This window comes from Corylus avellana, chromosome 11 (assembly GCF_965113065.1).
Source record: "Corylus avellana chromosome 11, dhCorAvel1.hap1.2, whole genome shotgun sequence".
NCBI classification, from domain to species: Eukaryota; Viridiplantae; Streptophyta; class Magnoliopsida; order Fagales; family Betulaceae; genus Corylus; species Corylus avellana.
The window spans coordinates 5575984-5591709 of record NC_142500.1 but is presented as its reverse complement, the minus strand read 5'-3'; the positions used below and the strand labels follow the sequence as shown (position 1 = coordinate 5591709).

Here is a 15726-nt window from a genome sequence, read left to right as displayed (position 1 = left end):
AGAAGAGGTTCTTTTACACACACACATATATATATATGTGTGTGTGTAAAAGAACCTCTTCTCCCTGTGTTCTTTTTACTTCGAATGAGGAAACAATATAGTGGTGCATCATGCATGGTAGCTCCTACAATATGCCATACTTTTTTTGTCTTTTTGGAAATCAAAATGCTTTCACCCTTTGGATACTATGAGCATTAACCTTAGTTTGCGTAAATTGAAGGCAAATTACTGATTGGCATGGGGGTGGAAACAGGAGGAAATCCACTGAAAGCTTTATTGGTTCATATATATATATATATTCTTGCTATCACATTAATGCCATTAGATCCTGGTTTCAGCCAGGAATATTATTCTATTTTTATCCCCTACTATTTATTTATTATTTCTTTTTCGATTCAAAGCGTAAAACATCAGTTCTCAAGATCTTGGGTGGAGTTTTTATTTTCCCCCTTTATTCGGTGGGGGACATTACATCCCTACTCTCTCCAATCTTTCAAATAATTGCTTTTATGCTACTACTATTCAAGGAATTCTTCAAGTTGACAAAGAGAGTCTTGAGTAGCAAAATATGTACATGCATGTTCTATTTTTGATTTATTATTATGCATATATCTTCTACTCACTATTATATAATTAATTTTTTTTTTTTTGAAAAAAAAATAGAAGAAATATTAAGCACTTCTCTGTTGTTTTCAGAAAGGATATTTAGGTGTATTACACAAATCATAAGAATGGTAGTCCACAAAACACTCTACTTATTTTTCTAGAAGCCGAACCTATATAATGGAGTTGCCAAACCCACCCTACAAACTGTAGAGATGGTTCAGCCACCCTCTTCTACATTTTTAGGGTGATTGAGTCACTCCAATCTAAAGAGGTAGTTTGACTACCTGCATTTTCTTTTTTGAAGGTGGTTCAATCACCTCTATCAAATGTGGTGGTGATGATTAGACCACCTCCATTTACATTTGGAGGTGGTTTGACTGCCCTCAATTTGTAGGGATGGTGAGGATGGTTCCACCACCCCATTTTGCATGGCCCAGGCACTTCCACATGTTTTGTGGGCAATTAGGCCACGACTGTGGGGGTGGTTCAACCAAGAATCAATATTTTTTTGACTTTTTTTATTTAAAATTTAGTTTAGTTTAGTTTAGTTTAGTTTTTTTTTTTTTTTTTTTTTTTTCAGTGTTTTTTTAACACTTTTTAAGGGTTTTAATGGCTTTTTAGTAATTAAAAAGAAAAAAGAAAAAAGAAAAGGTTACTTGCAATGAGTTGTGGTTTCTTTATAAAATTATATAATGGAGTCATAGTTTGAAGGAGTTAGATCTCACCTTTTAAAATTAAGTAATATAAGTGCAGAAATAAATAATAGTTCATAAAATATATTTTTCCCTCATGTTTATTATGCTCTTCACCAAAATTGTAAGGGTTTATGGGCGTCATTTTTCCATTATATAAGCAGACTGCCCTGACTTAAAAATTAGTTCATATGAATTGGAGGCCTCCATATACAAAAACATTAACAAATAACTTTAAATACAAGGAGTAATACTATATATCACACTACTATTTTTTATGATGAGAAGCTATTGCCAATCCACCTTTACATCCGTTCTTCTTAAAAATAAAATAAAATAGTTGACCGACAATACCATGTTAACATAAGTGAGATAATAATAAGATAGCCGTGTAGTATATAACATTATTCAAACACAAAATACTCAATTATTTTTTCATCTCAAAACATTTTTATAAGAGTAATGCTATTTATGGTTTGTTTGGGTGTTCGATTTCAAGAAGTATGATTTTAGAATAGCGATTTGAAAACGCTATTTTTTTTTTAAAACATAGTTAAGCGTTTGGAAAAATCACAGTTTAACTTTAAAAATTGTGCGTTTTCAAAAAAGCTTCACATTGCTTGCGATTTGAAAACTCAGATTTCTACGTTTTCAAATCGCAATTTTTTAAAAACGTAATTTCATTTTTTTTCGCGATTTTGTTTAAAATCGCCTTTTTTGTCTACGAAAAGCACAATACCAAACACATTTATAGTAGAACTGCTATACAATTTGATGATGTGACAGTAAAATTAATTTGTACTCCCACGTTATCTCAATTAAATAATTTTTTTTTTTGTAAGTAATTAAATAATATTAGGATATAAACCAATTAAATAGTATTACCCATTTTGAAAAAAAAAAAAAAAAAAAAAAAAAGCTAGGAAAAGCATTAACAAACAAGCTTGCAATGTGATTGATGGGTTGAGAGGGAGAGAGAGAGACCCATTCCATCCCCCACACAAAAAAGTGGTGGGAAAAAAGTTCTTTTTGTACACACTGCGATGATGGCGATGATGATGCCTGCAATCTCCAACAGGAGCAGCAACAACGACAATAACACTTCCTCTCTCTCTTTCTCTTCACTCACCTCTTTCCCTTCTCTCTTCTCTTCCCTCACCACCATGGCTGATTCTCTACTCTCTCTCACATCTCATGCAATTACCCATTAATGGTAGAGAAGCAGCAAACCAGTTATGGATAAGAAGTGCGGGTGCTGGTCTGTGCTGAAACGCGGCGTTAGAGGTGCCTGCAAGTCCTCTTCTTCTAAAGACTCTGCCAACACTATCCCTCGTACTAGTCTGGTTTATGACGCAGGTACATATACATATACATATATGTCTGTGTTCTATAACAAAGCTCTGTTGCTATAGTTTGGAACTCAATTTCAGCGCTTTATTTTAATTTTTTAAGCTTCGAGATTTGATACAAGTTTATCTCAGAAATGCTCCAGGTTTGTCTTCATATGGGTCTCCTCTGTTTTTGTTTTTGTCTTCAATTTCTCAAATTTCTCAGACTATCCACCATAGCTTTATGGTATTTGGATTTGAAAGGGTATTGTGCCCACTTCCCCTGTTTTCTATAAACCATGAAAAATTTTGAGTTCAAAATAATATGCTAAGATTCCTCCTATGAACTGTGAAATCGTGATGTATTTTTGAAGTAGATGACAGATCTCAGATTGGGTTTCTCTTAATGAGTCCATCAAGGTCATTTTCCTTAGTACTAGGTACCAGGAAATGCGATTTTTCTTGTTCTGTCTGAGTGTGACAGTTGAAATTCAACTGGTTTTTCTTCTGATAGATGCATAATTCTGCTCTTTGGATCCTCCAAATCCGCGTTGCTTAATTTTTGTGAAAACTAGTTAATCTTTATGAGATAACAAGGAAGTTCATTCCACTCGATATCTCACCGCAAAATTTGAGTTCTCATGCTCCCAATCCAGTCAAGATGTTGATGGTAATACTTTATTTCTGCAAACTTCACCTCTAGATGTTCTTTGTGAAGCCAAAAAAGTTCAAAGTAAGCTAAATTGACATCTATCATGCGATTTGTCTATGAGAGGGTTGTGATCAAAGCTGATCTTTTCACACTCGTTCTGTCAAATGCAGCGACTGAAACACGATATCTAAATGCTAGCAACAGAGAACTCTGTCCTCCCAATGAAGCTCACCTATCCTCAGATAATTCTGAGCGACCACCATTGGAAAGTGAAGCTCCTCGCCAGCTCCTCCAATTCACTTTTCAGGAACTGAAAGCTGCGACCGGAAATTTCAGACCCGATAGCATTCTTGGAGAGGGTGGATTTGGTTATGTGTTCAAAGGATGGATTGAGGAAAATGGGACAGCACCAGCGAAGCCCGGGTCCGGAGTTACGGTTGCAGTTAAAAGCTTGAAGCCGGATGGTCTTCAGGGCCATAGAGAATGGGTGGTTAGTAGAATATCTGCTTTGGGTTAGTAGATTGATGTCAAAAAGAGGTTTTCAGTGAGATGCTGGAAATCGGGACAGTAACCGTGACATTTCCTTAATGCAGGCTGAGGTGGATTTTCTTGGACAGCTTCACCATCCTAATCTTGTCAAACTTATTGGGTACTGTATTGAAGATGATCAACGGCTGCTTGTTTATGAATTTATGACGCGTGGAAGTCTTGAAAACCATCTTTTTAAAAGTGAGTGTAGCTATTATTAGGCTTTCTTACTTCCAATTTATGCAACTCATCTTGCTAAACTTTTATATTGTGTTGTTTATTCTGAAAAACTGCCATCAGAATGTTGCTTGGGATCACTGTTTTCTAAATTTTAGTAAAAGGAATCTGCCTTCTTAAGATGTAAGTGATGTTGTTACAAGTAAATTTTAGTATCAAACATAGAATTTGTTCTTTTTCCATTATCTGTTTTCCCTCTTCTTTCTCCAGTTTCTCTTCCTAATTCTTATAGCTGAATATGTCATACAATGAATGAATCCTACAAAGGTTCCCATGTTCAAAAGATCTTTCTTTAGGAGTATAAGCCCTTGAGATATGTTGTAAGTTCTTACATAATTCTTCAAGATTATAATACATTGATGGATGGTTAAATCTAGCACAATGCCTTCAATTTAACTTCTTTATTTTATTTTCTCAAGCCTCTTTTTAACTTGTATACTTGGCATGATCATGCACTATCAAATTTTTTTATTAAACAATTGCTAATTTTGTCAAAATTTTTGAAGGGACCATACCTCTACCATGGTCCAATAGGATTAAGATTGCACTTGGCGCAGCGAAAGGACTTGCGTTCCTCCATAATGGTCCAGAACCAGTCATATATAGAGACTTCAAGACATCCAACATATTGCTTGATTCGGTATGTGAATATGATATTAGTGAATGATGAAATTTAGATATTGTTGAACTGAGCTGTTAACAGGGATTATCTTCTATAGGAGTATAATGCAAAGCTTTCAGATTTTGGTCTAGCAAAAGCTGGTCCTCAAGGAGATAAAACGCATGTTTCTACCAGGGTTGTTGGGACTTATGGCTATGCTGCTCCAGAGTATGTAATGACAGGTAAGAAGATGGCGGAATAAATTTTGAAGTAATTAAAAACTCCAACATATACAAGCCTTCTGTTGGGTCTCAGAGGGAATGTTATATCTCTACATCCGAGCAGAAACAAGGGTGGAGACCATTTGTACAATAGGCATTTGAATTCAATCTTGGACGATAAACAAATCTGGATGTTTAAGTACAAGTTCAAATATATATGTTCTGGCTTTAATGAAGTTAATCATTAATGGTAAGAGAACTTAATAGTAGGATATACTGGTATACTGATATTAGAACTTGTCATTGGCTTAATAACAAAAATAGCGCTGAGATATTTGAACTTGTTAAATGCTCAAATTTGTTTAAGCATCAGTTTCAAGCATCTTTATGTAGCATTCGGATACCACATAAAGATGATTTACACATACTGAAGTTAGTGATAAGACATTGTCTAATATCTACACTCATCCATATATTCACTAATGAGGTTTACTGACTTCATTAGAATCCTCAATCTGCTGAATTATAGTGTCAAGTAAGTAGTCTCCTTTAAAAAGCTAGAAAAAGCATCGAGTATCTGTTGAATGTGCTCGCTTCAGTGCATGGACACATATACACACGATTCAGAAAAATCTATAAAGCTTTAGTGTTTAGACCTCTAAACCCTGTGTTTTGTAATTCTACTCTCCTAACAAACAGTTAGGGCTTGTACCTCCACAGGCTAATTGTAGGATGACTTGATTATCTTGTGCTACAGTTACAAGGTCAGATAAGACAGTGGAAGATTTATTTGAAGTCATTCCAATCAAATTAATTAAATTACAATTTTCATATTGGTCTGATAATGATGTTGTTATTTAGCATTAAGAATCTAGTTTGTTGGTCATCCAACACCAAAAACTTTTAAAAATTCAAGTTTGATGCAGTTCAGATGCTTGGAAACTGATGCGTCATGTCCTTGGCATAGAAGCGAGTTATCCTTTGTGTTTGTGTTTCTTGTACCATAAGAAGTTTCAGATATGACCTTTTATACAATTTTTGGATCTTCTTTCCCCAGGACACTTGACATCCAAAAGTGACGTTTATAGCTTTGGAGTTGTGTTACTTGAGATTTTAACGGGCAGAAGATCGATGGACAAAAAACGCCCTAGTGGGCAACAAAACCTTGTTGCGTGGGCTCGGCAATTTCTAGCTGACAAGCGAAAGCTTGACCTACTAGTGGATCACCGCTTGGAACGACAGTACTCCATTAAAGGGGTGCAGAAGGTCTCTCAATTAGCCTACAACTGCCTTAGTAAGGACCCGAAAACCCGCCCCACAATGGATGAAGTTGTTAGGGTTCTGACTCCATTGCAAGATCTTAACGACCTTGCCATTTTATCTTGCCATTCTCGTTTACCTCAACAAGGGAGACGCAAGAAGAAAGATGGAACTCCACAGCTCACCTACAACCCATCCAAGAGCATCAGAGATTCCCCACTGAATACTGGCAGGCAGCATTGTCGATGATGGGCAGTCACTTCTCCTTGATTGGCTCAACTATTTGATAAAACAAAAGTTTGGATGCCAATTCTTTCCACTGGGAAATTATCAGAAGAATATATTTCAAGCTTGTATAAGTTTTGGGTGTTTGAAACTTGCCAGAGCAGCAGGGTCAACGGAAGAGGAAGGTACACCAGTTTCCTTTTCTTAAACCCTGACCTTAGAGAACTAACCATCAATTTAGAACATTCCTCACGATTTGCCTGTGTTGTAATTGAGCTATATCTTGTAATTAGATAAAACCTCTCATTTCGATGATTGTTATTTGCAACTACCTGATTTTTCCAACTGCTTTGAGTTGTGGAAATTGCATTTTTCTATACATTGTTAGCTAAGGTACTGTACTTTCAATTTTCTAAATTTGTAAATTATATATATGCACTTAGTGGGTCTTCAACCCAAGACTTACCCTTCTCCCAATGCTCAAAGGGAAGAAGTGCCATTTGAGTCAGAACTTGTTGGCCTTGTGCTTTCATTTGGTTTTACTAAATCTTACTCCAATATTAATCCAGTTTCTGCAACTTTTTAGAGTTTTCTGCAATTATGGAACTCACTGGTCCTTGAGTTGTATACCAAGCCTGATCATGTCCAGGACAAGCCACCAACAATTAAGTTTCCAGCAAATCCTCTCTACCCAATCCTATAGGTTTAAGCTTTTGGGTTTAAATGCCTCACCTTCGTCCTATATTAAGGCCAGGCTTATAGATTATTTAGGTTTTTATTTCCCTAATATTATATGTATGGTTACTCATTTTGCCTTCACATGTTTTTGATGTCAGAGTAGATTAGGATCATGTTTGGCTTTGACTTGGTCCATGTTTGTAATTTCTAGAAAGGATATTTCTCCAGTTGCAGTTAACAACTCTATATAAAGTATGCTGGCAAAGAGGAAAATGAAGATGCCGGCACTAGCCTTTCTATCTTTTAGCAGTAAAAAGAGCAGTCAGGTGTTTCTTTTAGCTTTCTGTCTTTCCAAATAAAAGAAGCGACATCTTTTCTTTTGATAGATTTACCAGTCACTACAACCCTGTTTTCATGCTAAGTGGAAATTATGAATATGTTACTTTAAAGCCAGCAAGGATTACCATCACTTTCGACTTTCTTTATAGAGAAATGTTAGGGCTTAATATATATATTTTTTTTTTCATATTTGTCTCGTATTCTTTTACAAATTCAATAGATTAACCATTAGATTTGTGGGGTCCACCATTAACTTATATAGGGTCCACATAAATTCATAAATTTAATGGTTAATTTGTAAGATAAGATGAGTCAAATATGAAAAAATAAATATTGGCCCCCTAGCATTTTTCTTCTTTATAACGGCTGGGTAACATGAAATTTCCCTTGTATCCACGTCTTGTTTCTAATTTCCTTATGCAAGGGAGCAACAAATTGAGGGTTTCCTTACCCTCAAACCAAAACAAACCCCCCCAAAAAAGAAAGAAAGCACCTGGGGATCCACATTTGTAGGAACTAAAGCTAGGATTATCCTAACTAAGAGCATTCGTGTCCGATTATGTAAAGTTCTATCTAAATTTTAGCTAAAAGGATACCTTATTAAGTTATTATTATTAAAAAAATATTAGCTAAAAGCTTTTCAAATGGATTTCACATCCAATTTTCTTTCTTTTTTTAGATCTATTTATTTATTCTTATTACTTTTTCCAACGGTCAAGATTGAGAGGCCGCACTGTTCGAGCAAGCGCTTGTGACTATGCTTTTTTTTTTTTTTTTTTTGACAGTGATTATGCTTTTAGCCGCCCCTGTTAACACTTCGCCCAAACATGTGGCAAATATTTTACAAATCATTGGTTGAACTATGTATTACTTTAATGTGTATATATAAATATGTTGAAATTTTCTGTACACTATTTTGTAAAACGCCCAAACAAGTTTAAAGATAATGAAATAGCCCTGTTAATTTGAACATGTGGTAAGTTGGGGGTTGTAGCTAAAACAAATGGTTGTTGCTTTGTAACGATCGAATGGGGCTATGCTTTCGTGGAACGATTGATCGTTGCTTTAAAATGATCGAATGGTACAATTATATACCTAACGATCAATTGTTTCTTTAAAACAATCAATCGGTGTCAGACTGCATGCACTTAAAACTTAACCTTTTCGGCACAAGCATGTGGAACGGGGCCTATTTAAGAGGCAGATGCTAAGCGAAGGGTTAAGGGGCTTATATAGTTAGATTTAAGTTTTATCATGGGTGTATAAAGATTTGTGAGATGTTTTTGTATATTTGTAAAAGAATAACTTATATAAGGACTTGGCACAAACCAAGTCTTTTGTGCCCTCCAATAAGAGAGAGACAAGTAAGCATGGAACACCAAAGAGAAGATATGTCAAATGGTGCTAGGTCCAGTTGAAGATTTAGTTGCTCAACTTCAAAAGGTTTAAGAGTGACGTACATCAGAGTTTATGGGAATTTGGGTTCCGACTGATTTACTATTACTACTAGGGTTAGGAGTTTAGGGCCTATAAATACATATTTTATAGACAAAAAAACGTAGCTTGGTGATCATCATTCAGTTTTTTAATAATAAAGTTCAGAGTTTGAGTTTTTCTCTTATTTGACCTCAAATTCTTGATAGACTCTTGAGTTTTGATAATAATTGTTACTTGCTTGTTGTTTGCCTTTGCAACTCACGACGTCATATTGCATCAAAGACGTTCACCTTGGAGATCTAGAGAGCTTTGTTCATTGAGGTGTTCACTACTTGTCCTATTAAGTAAGCAACTAGAAGTGGTCGTTTGCAGGCTCCAGTTGTCCGAATGATGAAGTTTTTAGGATTTCTACTAGTTTATCACATTCTCGTCCGAATGACTAAGTAGACCTGTTTGGATGGGATCGCATTAGTTCGATAAACCGACTTTATTTAGTGTTTTAATAGGTTTAGAAGTCTAGTTACTATAAATACTTGTGATGGGTAATTATAGTCTCATTTTTTTTTTTTATTATTCATTGGTTTTCAATAAGAAACAATTTAGAAGCAGATTTCTATCTATTTTATCTTAAATCCTTGATTTGTTCTTAGTTTTGGTAAAATTGTTAGTCTAGTGTTGTTTGTTTTCTGATCCACTATACCTACACTGCATCAAAAAGTCAGTGGTATATCGTGTTGCTACTGATAAGAAAATATCAATGAAGAGATGCTAGTCGTCATCAATTATCAGCCAGGGCGTCTCATTTTGGGTCCTAAAGTTATTTACAACGACCTTGAACATTATTAGAGACTACTTTTTTATTTTTATTTTTATTGCAGATATGATATTTTCTTCGTTGATAACCATTATCAACCGAGCATTTTCAATGAATTATTAGCAACGGCAAGCCAATAACTACATCTGCATATACATCTCTATCTGTCATAAGCCTATTAGAGCCATTTCCTTTTAGGATTCTCTTTAAGCTGATGTAATTTGACCATAGTTTTAGAGATCTATTATTAAACAATAAGCAGCTCTAAATAGAGCATATTATCCACAAAAATCAACTTTCTAACCTTAAAGTCACCATATTTCACCAACAAAGCTTGACTTTCATACTTAAAAAATACACACACAAACTCATCATGACATCTACACACAACATTAAGAACAAAATATAAACAATATTATAGGCTAAGGAAAGAGGTATATATGTGGCTTACATACCGGAAGATATGAGTTCAAACTCTCAAGAAATCCCCTCTTCCTCTCTTGTTTTGGAGGCTAGGGCACACACCAAATGGAGCCCTAGGGCTCATAATGGGGGCTTAAAGACCTCCAACTACATTTATGCAATGTTGTCCTTCCGTAATTCACATGTAGACTATTACTGTTCAAATGGTCATCAAATAGTTTGGATATTTGTTAATATGAATCGTGGACGATGACCGAATGTCTTTCCTATTTTTCTGTTACCTACCGTTCACACGACTTTCACAGAGAATTACTCCTAAGTGTTTAAAATGTCATTTTCTCCTATTTTTTAGATTTGTGACAGTTCCAACTCTATTACAAACACTTAGGCACTAACTAAAGTATCCTTAATCCTATTTTAGTGCGAAGTATTATAAAACACATGCCTAAAAACTCCAATTTTTTAACATTAAAAGCCCATCATTTTGTATGTTACACATATTTTATAGGGCCCAAGTCCATGGGCCTGGGTCATGGAAAAACAAGAATACGGGCTCTAAAATATCATTAGAAGCCCAAAACCTTTAGAAGGGATCGGCCCTTGTAAAGGTACACATTGCTCCAAGAATGCCTTGGCTTGGAATGTCGTACATCTCGGATGCAATAGATGGCAAGTATGGAACAACTGCCATGGGACCAACTCCCCACCAAGTTAGCAACAACGACCGAGCCCATGTAGTCGGGAGTACTAGTATCATTTTCAAGAACAATTGCAAATCATTCGGAGGTTACGCATTGCTCACCATGGCGGTTATGTGTCACTCACGGGATACGCAATGATTGGAGAAGCAGTTACAACTCACTTATAACGGCTAAGAGACAGGATCATTAACCCGCCCGTCGGTTACTCCTGGATCCCAAATTTGACGCTCGGTTGCCATCTTCAATGCCAGATAACCCATCCTATAAATAGGCGAACATCACAAAGCATCTACGCGATATTTTATTCCAGACAACACTCTAGAATCAAAGAGAAGGAACTAACTTAAGCATCGGAGGAGGATTCGCCAGAAACACTCCCGGCGTATTCTCTTAACCCGTCCTTCTGTCATTCAAAGGTTTAGAGAACAAAGATCCATATGTTCATGTGTGGTCTTTCTTCGAGATGTGTGATATGATTAAATTGCAAAATTTCTCGGATGAGTCGGTACGCCTTTGACTATTTCCTTTTTCCCTACATGATAGGGTGAAAACCTGGTTACATTCCAACAGGCCTGTATCCATCACCTTTTGGGAAATCCTGCAAAGCAAGTTCTACAACAAATTCTTCCTAATCTCCAAAACCAATGATCTCCGTAAATAGATCACCAATTTCAGGCAAAAAGAGGGGGATAAATTCAGTGATAGCTGGGAGAAGTTTAAAGAGTTGACTACGAAGTGCCCACCCCACGGTTTTGAGAATGAGAAGATTGATCAATATTTCTACAAGGGATTGACTCAAATGGAGCGTAACCTACTTGAGTTTATGAATGGTGGAGAATTCTTAAATCTTACAAGGGATGAAGCCTATAAAACTTTGGATGAACTGTCCGAACACGCACAACAATGGGACTTTCTAGATAGTTGGGGTAAACAACTTACTGCTTCTAGTATGGGAGGCCTCTACGACGTGAAGGACGATGCTGACATAAGGGGGCATCTCAAAGATCTCATGTGTAGGGTTGACGCTATTGCCCTAAACAAACTAGTGAATGCAACAGATACTTACCAAGTTGATGTATGCGTGTTAAGTGCCAGCCTAATGCACTTCACTCAAAACTGTCCATCTCTGTCAATAGAGTACCCGACGGAGCAAGTCAACACCTTCAATGAGTATAGAAAACCCACAAATGGACCGTTTTCTGAGGCTTACAACCCAGGGTGGCAGAATCACCCCAATTTCTATTGGAAGCAGAATCAGCCACTTAACCAAGGAGGTACCTCCACTCAAGCCCATAATCAATTTTAGCCATCTCACCAAGCTCAACCACCTACGTATTGATCCACCACTTAAGTGCCACAGCCTGCACCACAGTCATCACTAGAAGACACACTTAAAGCATTCATGCAAACTGTCAACCAGTCTACGCAATCAAATGAAAAGAATATACAGGAGTTAACGAACGCCACCATAGCCAATGGCAGAGACATACAAGGACTCCATCAAGCTATGTCAAAGATGGAAGGGAAAATTGGCTAGCTAGCCAATCAAGTGGGAGAAAGAAAAAGAGGAAAATTCCCTAGTCAAATATGGAATATGATGAAATAATGATGATGTAGAAATTATAACGAAAGCAACATAGAAAAAAGAACACAAAGAACTTACGGGTGGTTCGGTGTTAGACACCTACGTCCACCACTTGGAATACCCATAAGGGTTACATTGTGCTCATTAACTTTTTTTTGTCTACAATATAAAGGTCTCTATTTAAAGGGTAATGTCTAAATACAATTATAGTAATCAAATCCCGTTGATTTGATTACAATCCCAATATTTGATTACAATCAACCATAAATAGAAAATATTTGATATCAGTATAATTATGAAATATACGAAAAATATTATATATTTTTCATGTATTCTAACATTCCCCCTCAAACTTAAGGTGGAATATTATGGAATCTTGAGTTTGAAATCAGAAACAATGATGACAGCGGTGGCGGAGGCCGGGAACAAGCCGTAGATGGTGGTGACTGCTAAAAGAGATAGAGGTTGGCGAGGTAGCCAATAACGGCGGCAAATGGTTGGTGAATGTAGATGCAAAAGGGCCGACAACGGGACGGGGCTGACAATGAACCAAACTTCAAAAGGGGCCAACGATGGGCCAAAATCCAAAAAGAGGCCAACAGTGGGTCAGGGTTGACAATGAGCCAAACTTCAAAAGGGGTAGACGACAGGCCAAAAAAAAAAAAAAAAGAGCCCACTTGGGCAGTTCTTAGATCGGCACACCGAATCTAACTAGTGCGTGGCGCGCATGATGTGGTCACTCGGACCTTTTTTTTTTTGTTTTTGGAAGAATCTCATTTTGTACCATATAGAGATGCCAAAAGCAAAAACAGACCACAAATTTGAAATCAGGACAAAAAAATTGAGTGGGAAATACCTGGTCAACTCTAGAAGTCAACTAAAAAGTCAACAGTCAACTCTTATAGAAGTCAACAGTCAACGCAAGACTGTGTGGCAGTGGTGCTAATGTGGCACAGTGATGGCATGTACTGCATTGACATGGCACTAGGGCTGACGTGGCACTAAGACAGACGTGGTAGCTTGACGACCTTGGCACGTGTGGTGCACGCGCGGTAGGTGGCGCCTTAGCGCGTGAGTTTCATGCGCACAATTTCTAAGGGCGCGTGACATGGCAGAATGGGCTAATGTCGGCAGTTCTAGAGTCACCAAAGCAGGATCTATCGAGTGGGAGCGTGAGCAAATCAAATGGACCACTATGGCGGCCTGTGGCGGAGTGCTGAAGACTTCAAGTGGCTCGTGTAGAAGCGTGGCAACTCTGATGGATGATTTTCGGATGGATCTAGGATGGTCAGTGGCGGATCTGTCGAATGGTCCAAAAATTAGGTTGATCGGAAGAAGGCGGCTGCGCGTGGAGCGCATGGTGTTTGTGGCAGAAAGTTCGATCAGGTGGCGCGTGAGGGCACGTGAACCATTTTTCGGCAGTATTCTAGGCAAATCTAGGACATCCGACGGTCAATCTATCGAATGGTGTGTCCACCTCCGTGATCAGGGAACTTTGGCGGCGCGTGGTTGAATGGGCAGAAGGTGTGGAAGAAGCGTGGTGGCCGAAGGCAGTGCGGGATGGCCGGTGGTGACGCCTAGAGGAGCATGACACTTGGATATAGCGGAACAATGAGAAACATCAAGGATGTTGAAGGCCATGATGAAATAATGAAATTACCAACCACCAACATCCAATTTCTGATTGGATATTTCATTTTATCCAAGTCTTTGTTTCTGATTTTACAAACGACGTACTCATCAAACTGCATGCATGCAAGATACACACAAAATAATAATAATAATAATAATAAATCTAATTAAATATAACAAATCAACTATATAGACCAAATAAAAAGGGATTGAGATCCCCTAGAATTTTCTATTCTCAAATTCATAAATCTCAACCGAAATTTAATGAGGAAGCTAGAAACATAGGTTTAATAACTTTATCATTAAATGCTGAAACATGACTTATTTTAGACCCTAAAAACCCTGAGATTTATGAATTTGAGAATCTCAAATTTAAAGGAAAAGGAAATTCACGAGAGATTGGTTATTATATATATACTTACATCTTCTACCTTTGAGTAGTCTCGAAGAGAAAACTCCTTCATGATCCATTGGCCATTGCGATCAGTACCTTTGGCCTTGTTCTTTGTGTATTTGAAGACAAAAGATTTCTTGATTCCAATGAGTTTGTTGTTTTTAGGATCACGAACTTTTTGAGTGTGTTCGATCTTCCAAGTGCCACACCCAACAACTCTATCCTTCCTTGACTTGCTCTTCTTCTTCAACTTCATAAAGACGAAGAATTGTTTTTTCACCGTGGGATGGAATATAATCCATGTTTCCCTGTTCCCATAGATATCGAACTCACCCACCTCGTCATGAGGCAACGCCTCTCTCTTCACCTTCATTCGAAGAAACATAAAAATCTCTTCAACAGTTGGGTGAAATCAAAATCCTAACGGCATCGTTTCAAATCCCATTTCAACGCTTTCAGATAAAAAACAAGGCTTCGCTTGCGGTGATGCTCTAAGACTGGAGGCTAGGGATCACGTTGACGTCAGTATTTATACAAGGGTGGGGATCACTTTCAGATCACATTGATGTTAAAATAGGCAACGATCGATGTATTTATACAAGTTTCAAAGGGTATTAGAGTTTCAATCAAACACTAAAAGATATGCTAGAATTTAATAAAACTTTGATAACTATTGTTTGATTGCATTAAAAAGTCTATGTTTTGGCCATATAAATCTTAGGTGGCAGTCCCATCTTAATTTCAGATATACTAGAATCTAATAAAAACTTCATATTTTGCCCATAAAAGTCCAAGTGACAAGATGGCATATCTTCTTTTTGTTTTGTCTTTTTCTCTCCACAAAAAAATAATATGGCATCGTGCCATGTAGACGTATATATATATAAAAGATAGTGTCCACAAACCACCATTAACTTCAAAATCTGCTGTCAAATTTTTATTTCTCCCTCACTCGGGTCTCCACATCTTTCTTCCTGTCCTGCAACAATCTCTGCGTCTTTCCAATCCAAAGCTTCTAAAGTATTTGATTTTCGACGAACTCTTAAATGAACTTATTTGTTCCTGAGATTGTTGAGCCTCCTACATGCAGCCTTGTAAGTAAAGTTTTGTTTGCTGTGTATATACTTAGAAAATTCTTCTATCAATCGTTACGGTCCACTTCATGATAAAATTAAAATGTCGTTCATCGGAATGGGGAAAAGCAAAACTTTAGCATAAATACACTTGTCTTGTGAACTGACAAAGAACAATTCTCTAAGAACACTTCTTTAAAAAAAAAAAAAAAAAAAAAAAAAAAAAAAAAAAAGTTTCTCTCAAATACAATCCTCTTCCTGTAAATTTCTCTCGATACAAACAACCATATAAATAAAATA

General features: G+C 36.9%; 2 protein-coding genes and 1 non-coding gene across 3 annotated transcripts; 1 reads left to right on the top strand and 2 right to left on the bottom strand.

Moving 5' to 3' along the window:
• Nucleotides 1-2288: 2288 nt before the first annotated feature.
• On the top strand, nt 2289-6758 carry LOC132165273 (serine/threonine-protein kinase PBL34). The gene is made up of 6 exons (XM_059575765.2): nt 2289-2654; nt 3449-3768; nt 3872-4007; nt 4550-4683; nt 4763-4886; nt 5923-6758. Exons 1-6 carry the CDS (start codon nt 2534-2536, stop codon nt 6372-6374), a joined length of 1287 nt encoding a protein of 428 aa, XP_059431748.1. The 5' UTR covers nt 2289-2533; the 3' UTR covers nt 6375-6758.
• A 4630-nt stretch (nt 6759-11388) lies between these two features.
• LOC132166831 (small nucleolar RNA R71) lies at nt 11389-11495 on the bottom strand. The gene has a single exon (XR_009438632.2). It is a non-coding gene; the product is annotated as a small nucleolar RNA R71 (small nucleolar RNA).
• A 2409-nt stretch (nt 11496-13904) lies between these two features.
• Nucleotides 13905-14726, bottom strand: LOC148583030 (NAC domain-containing protein JA2-like). The gene is made up of 2 exons (XM_088511784.1): nt 14382-14726; nt 13905-14072 (listed from the first exon to the last, which is right to left on the bottom strand). The coding sequence occupies exons 1-2, from the start codon at nt 14724-14726 to the stop codon at nt 13905-13907; spliced, it is 513 nt and encodes a 170-aa protein (XP_088367910.1).
• Nucleotides 14727-15726: the final 1000 nt, after the last annotated feature.

Bases quoted from the DNA above. Each gene is read 5' to 3' on its own strand.
- LOC132165273 (XM_059575765.2), top strand. From the start codon at position 2,534: ATGGATAAGAAGTGCGGGTGCTGGTCTGTGCTGAAACGCGGCGTTAGA. The intron at 4,684-4,762 runs GTATGTGAATAT...TATCTTCTATAG, and splicing joins CCAACATATTGCTTGATTCG to GAGTATAATGCAAAGCTTTC. The intron at 4,887-5,922 runs GTAAGAAGATGG...TTCTTTCCCCAG, and splicing joins TCCAGAGTATGTAATGACAG to GACACTTGACATCCAAAAGT.
- LOC148583030 (XM_088511784.1), bottom strand. From the start codon at position 14,726: ATGAAGGTGAAGAGAGAGGCGTTGCCTCATGACGAGGTGGGTGAGTTC. The intron at 14,073-14,381 runs GTAAGTATATAT...GCATGCATGCAG, and splicing joins ACTACTCAAAGGTAGAAGAT to TTTGATGAGTACGTCGTTTG.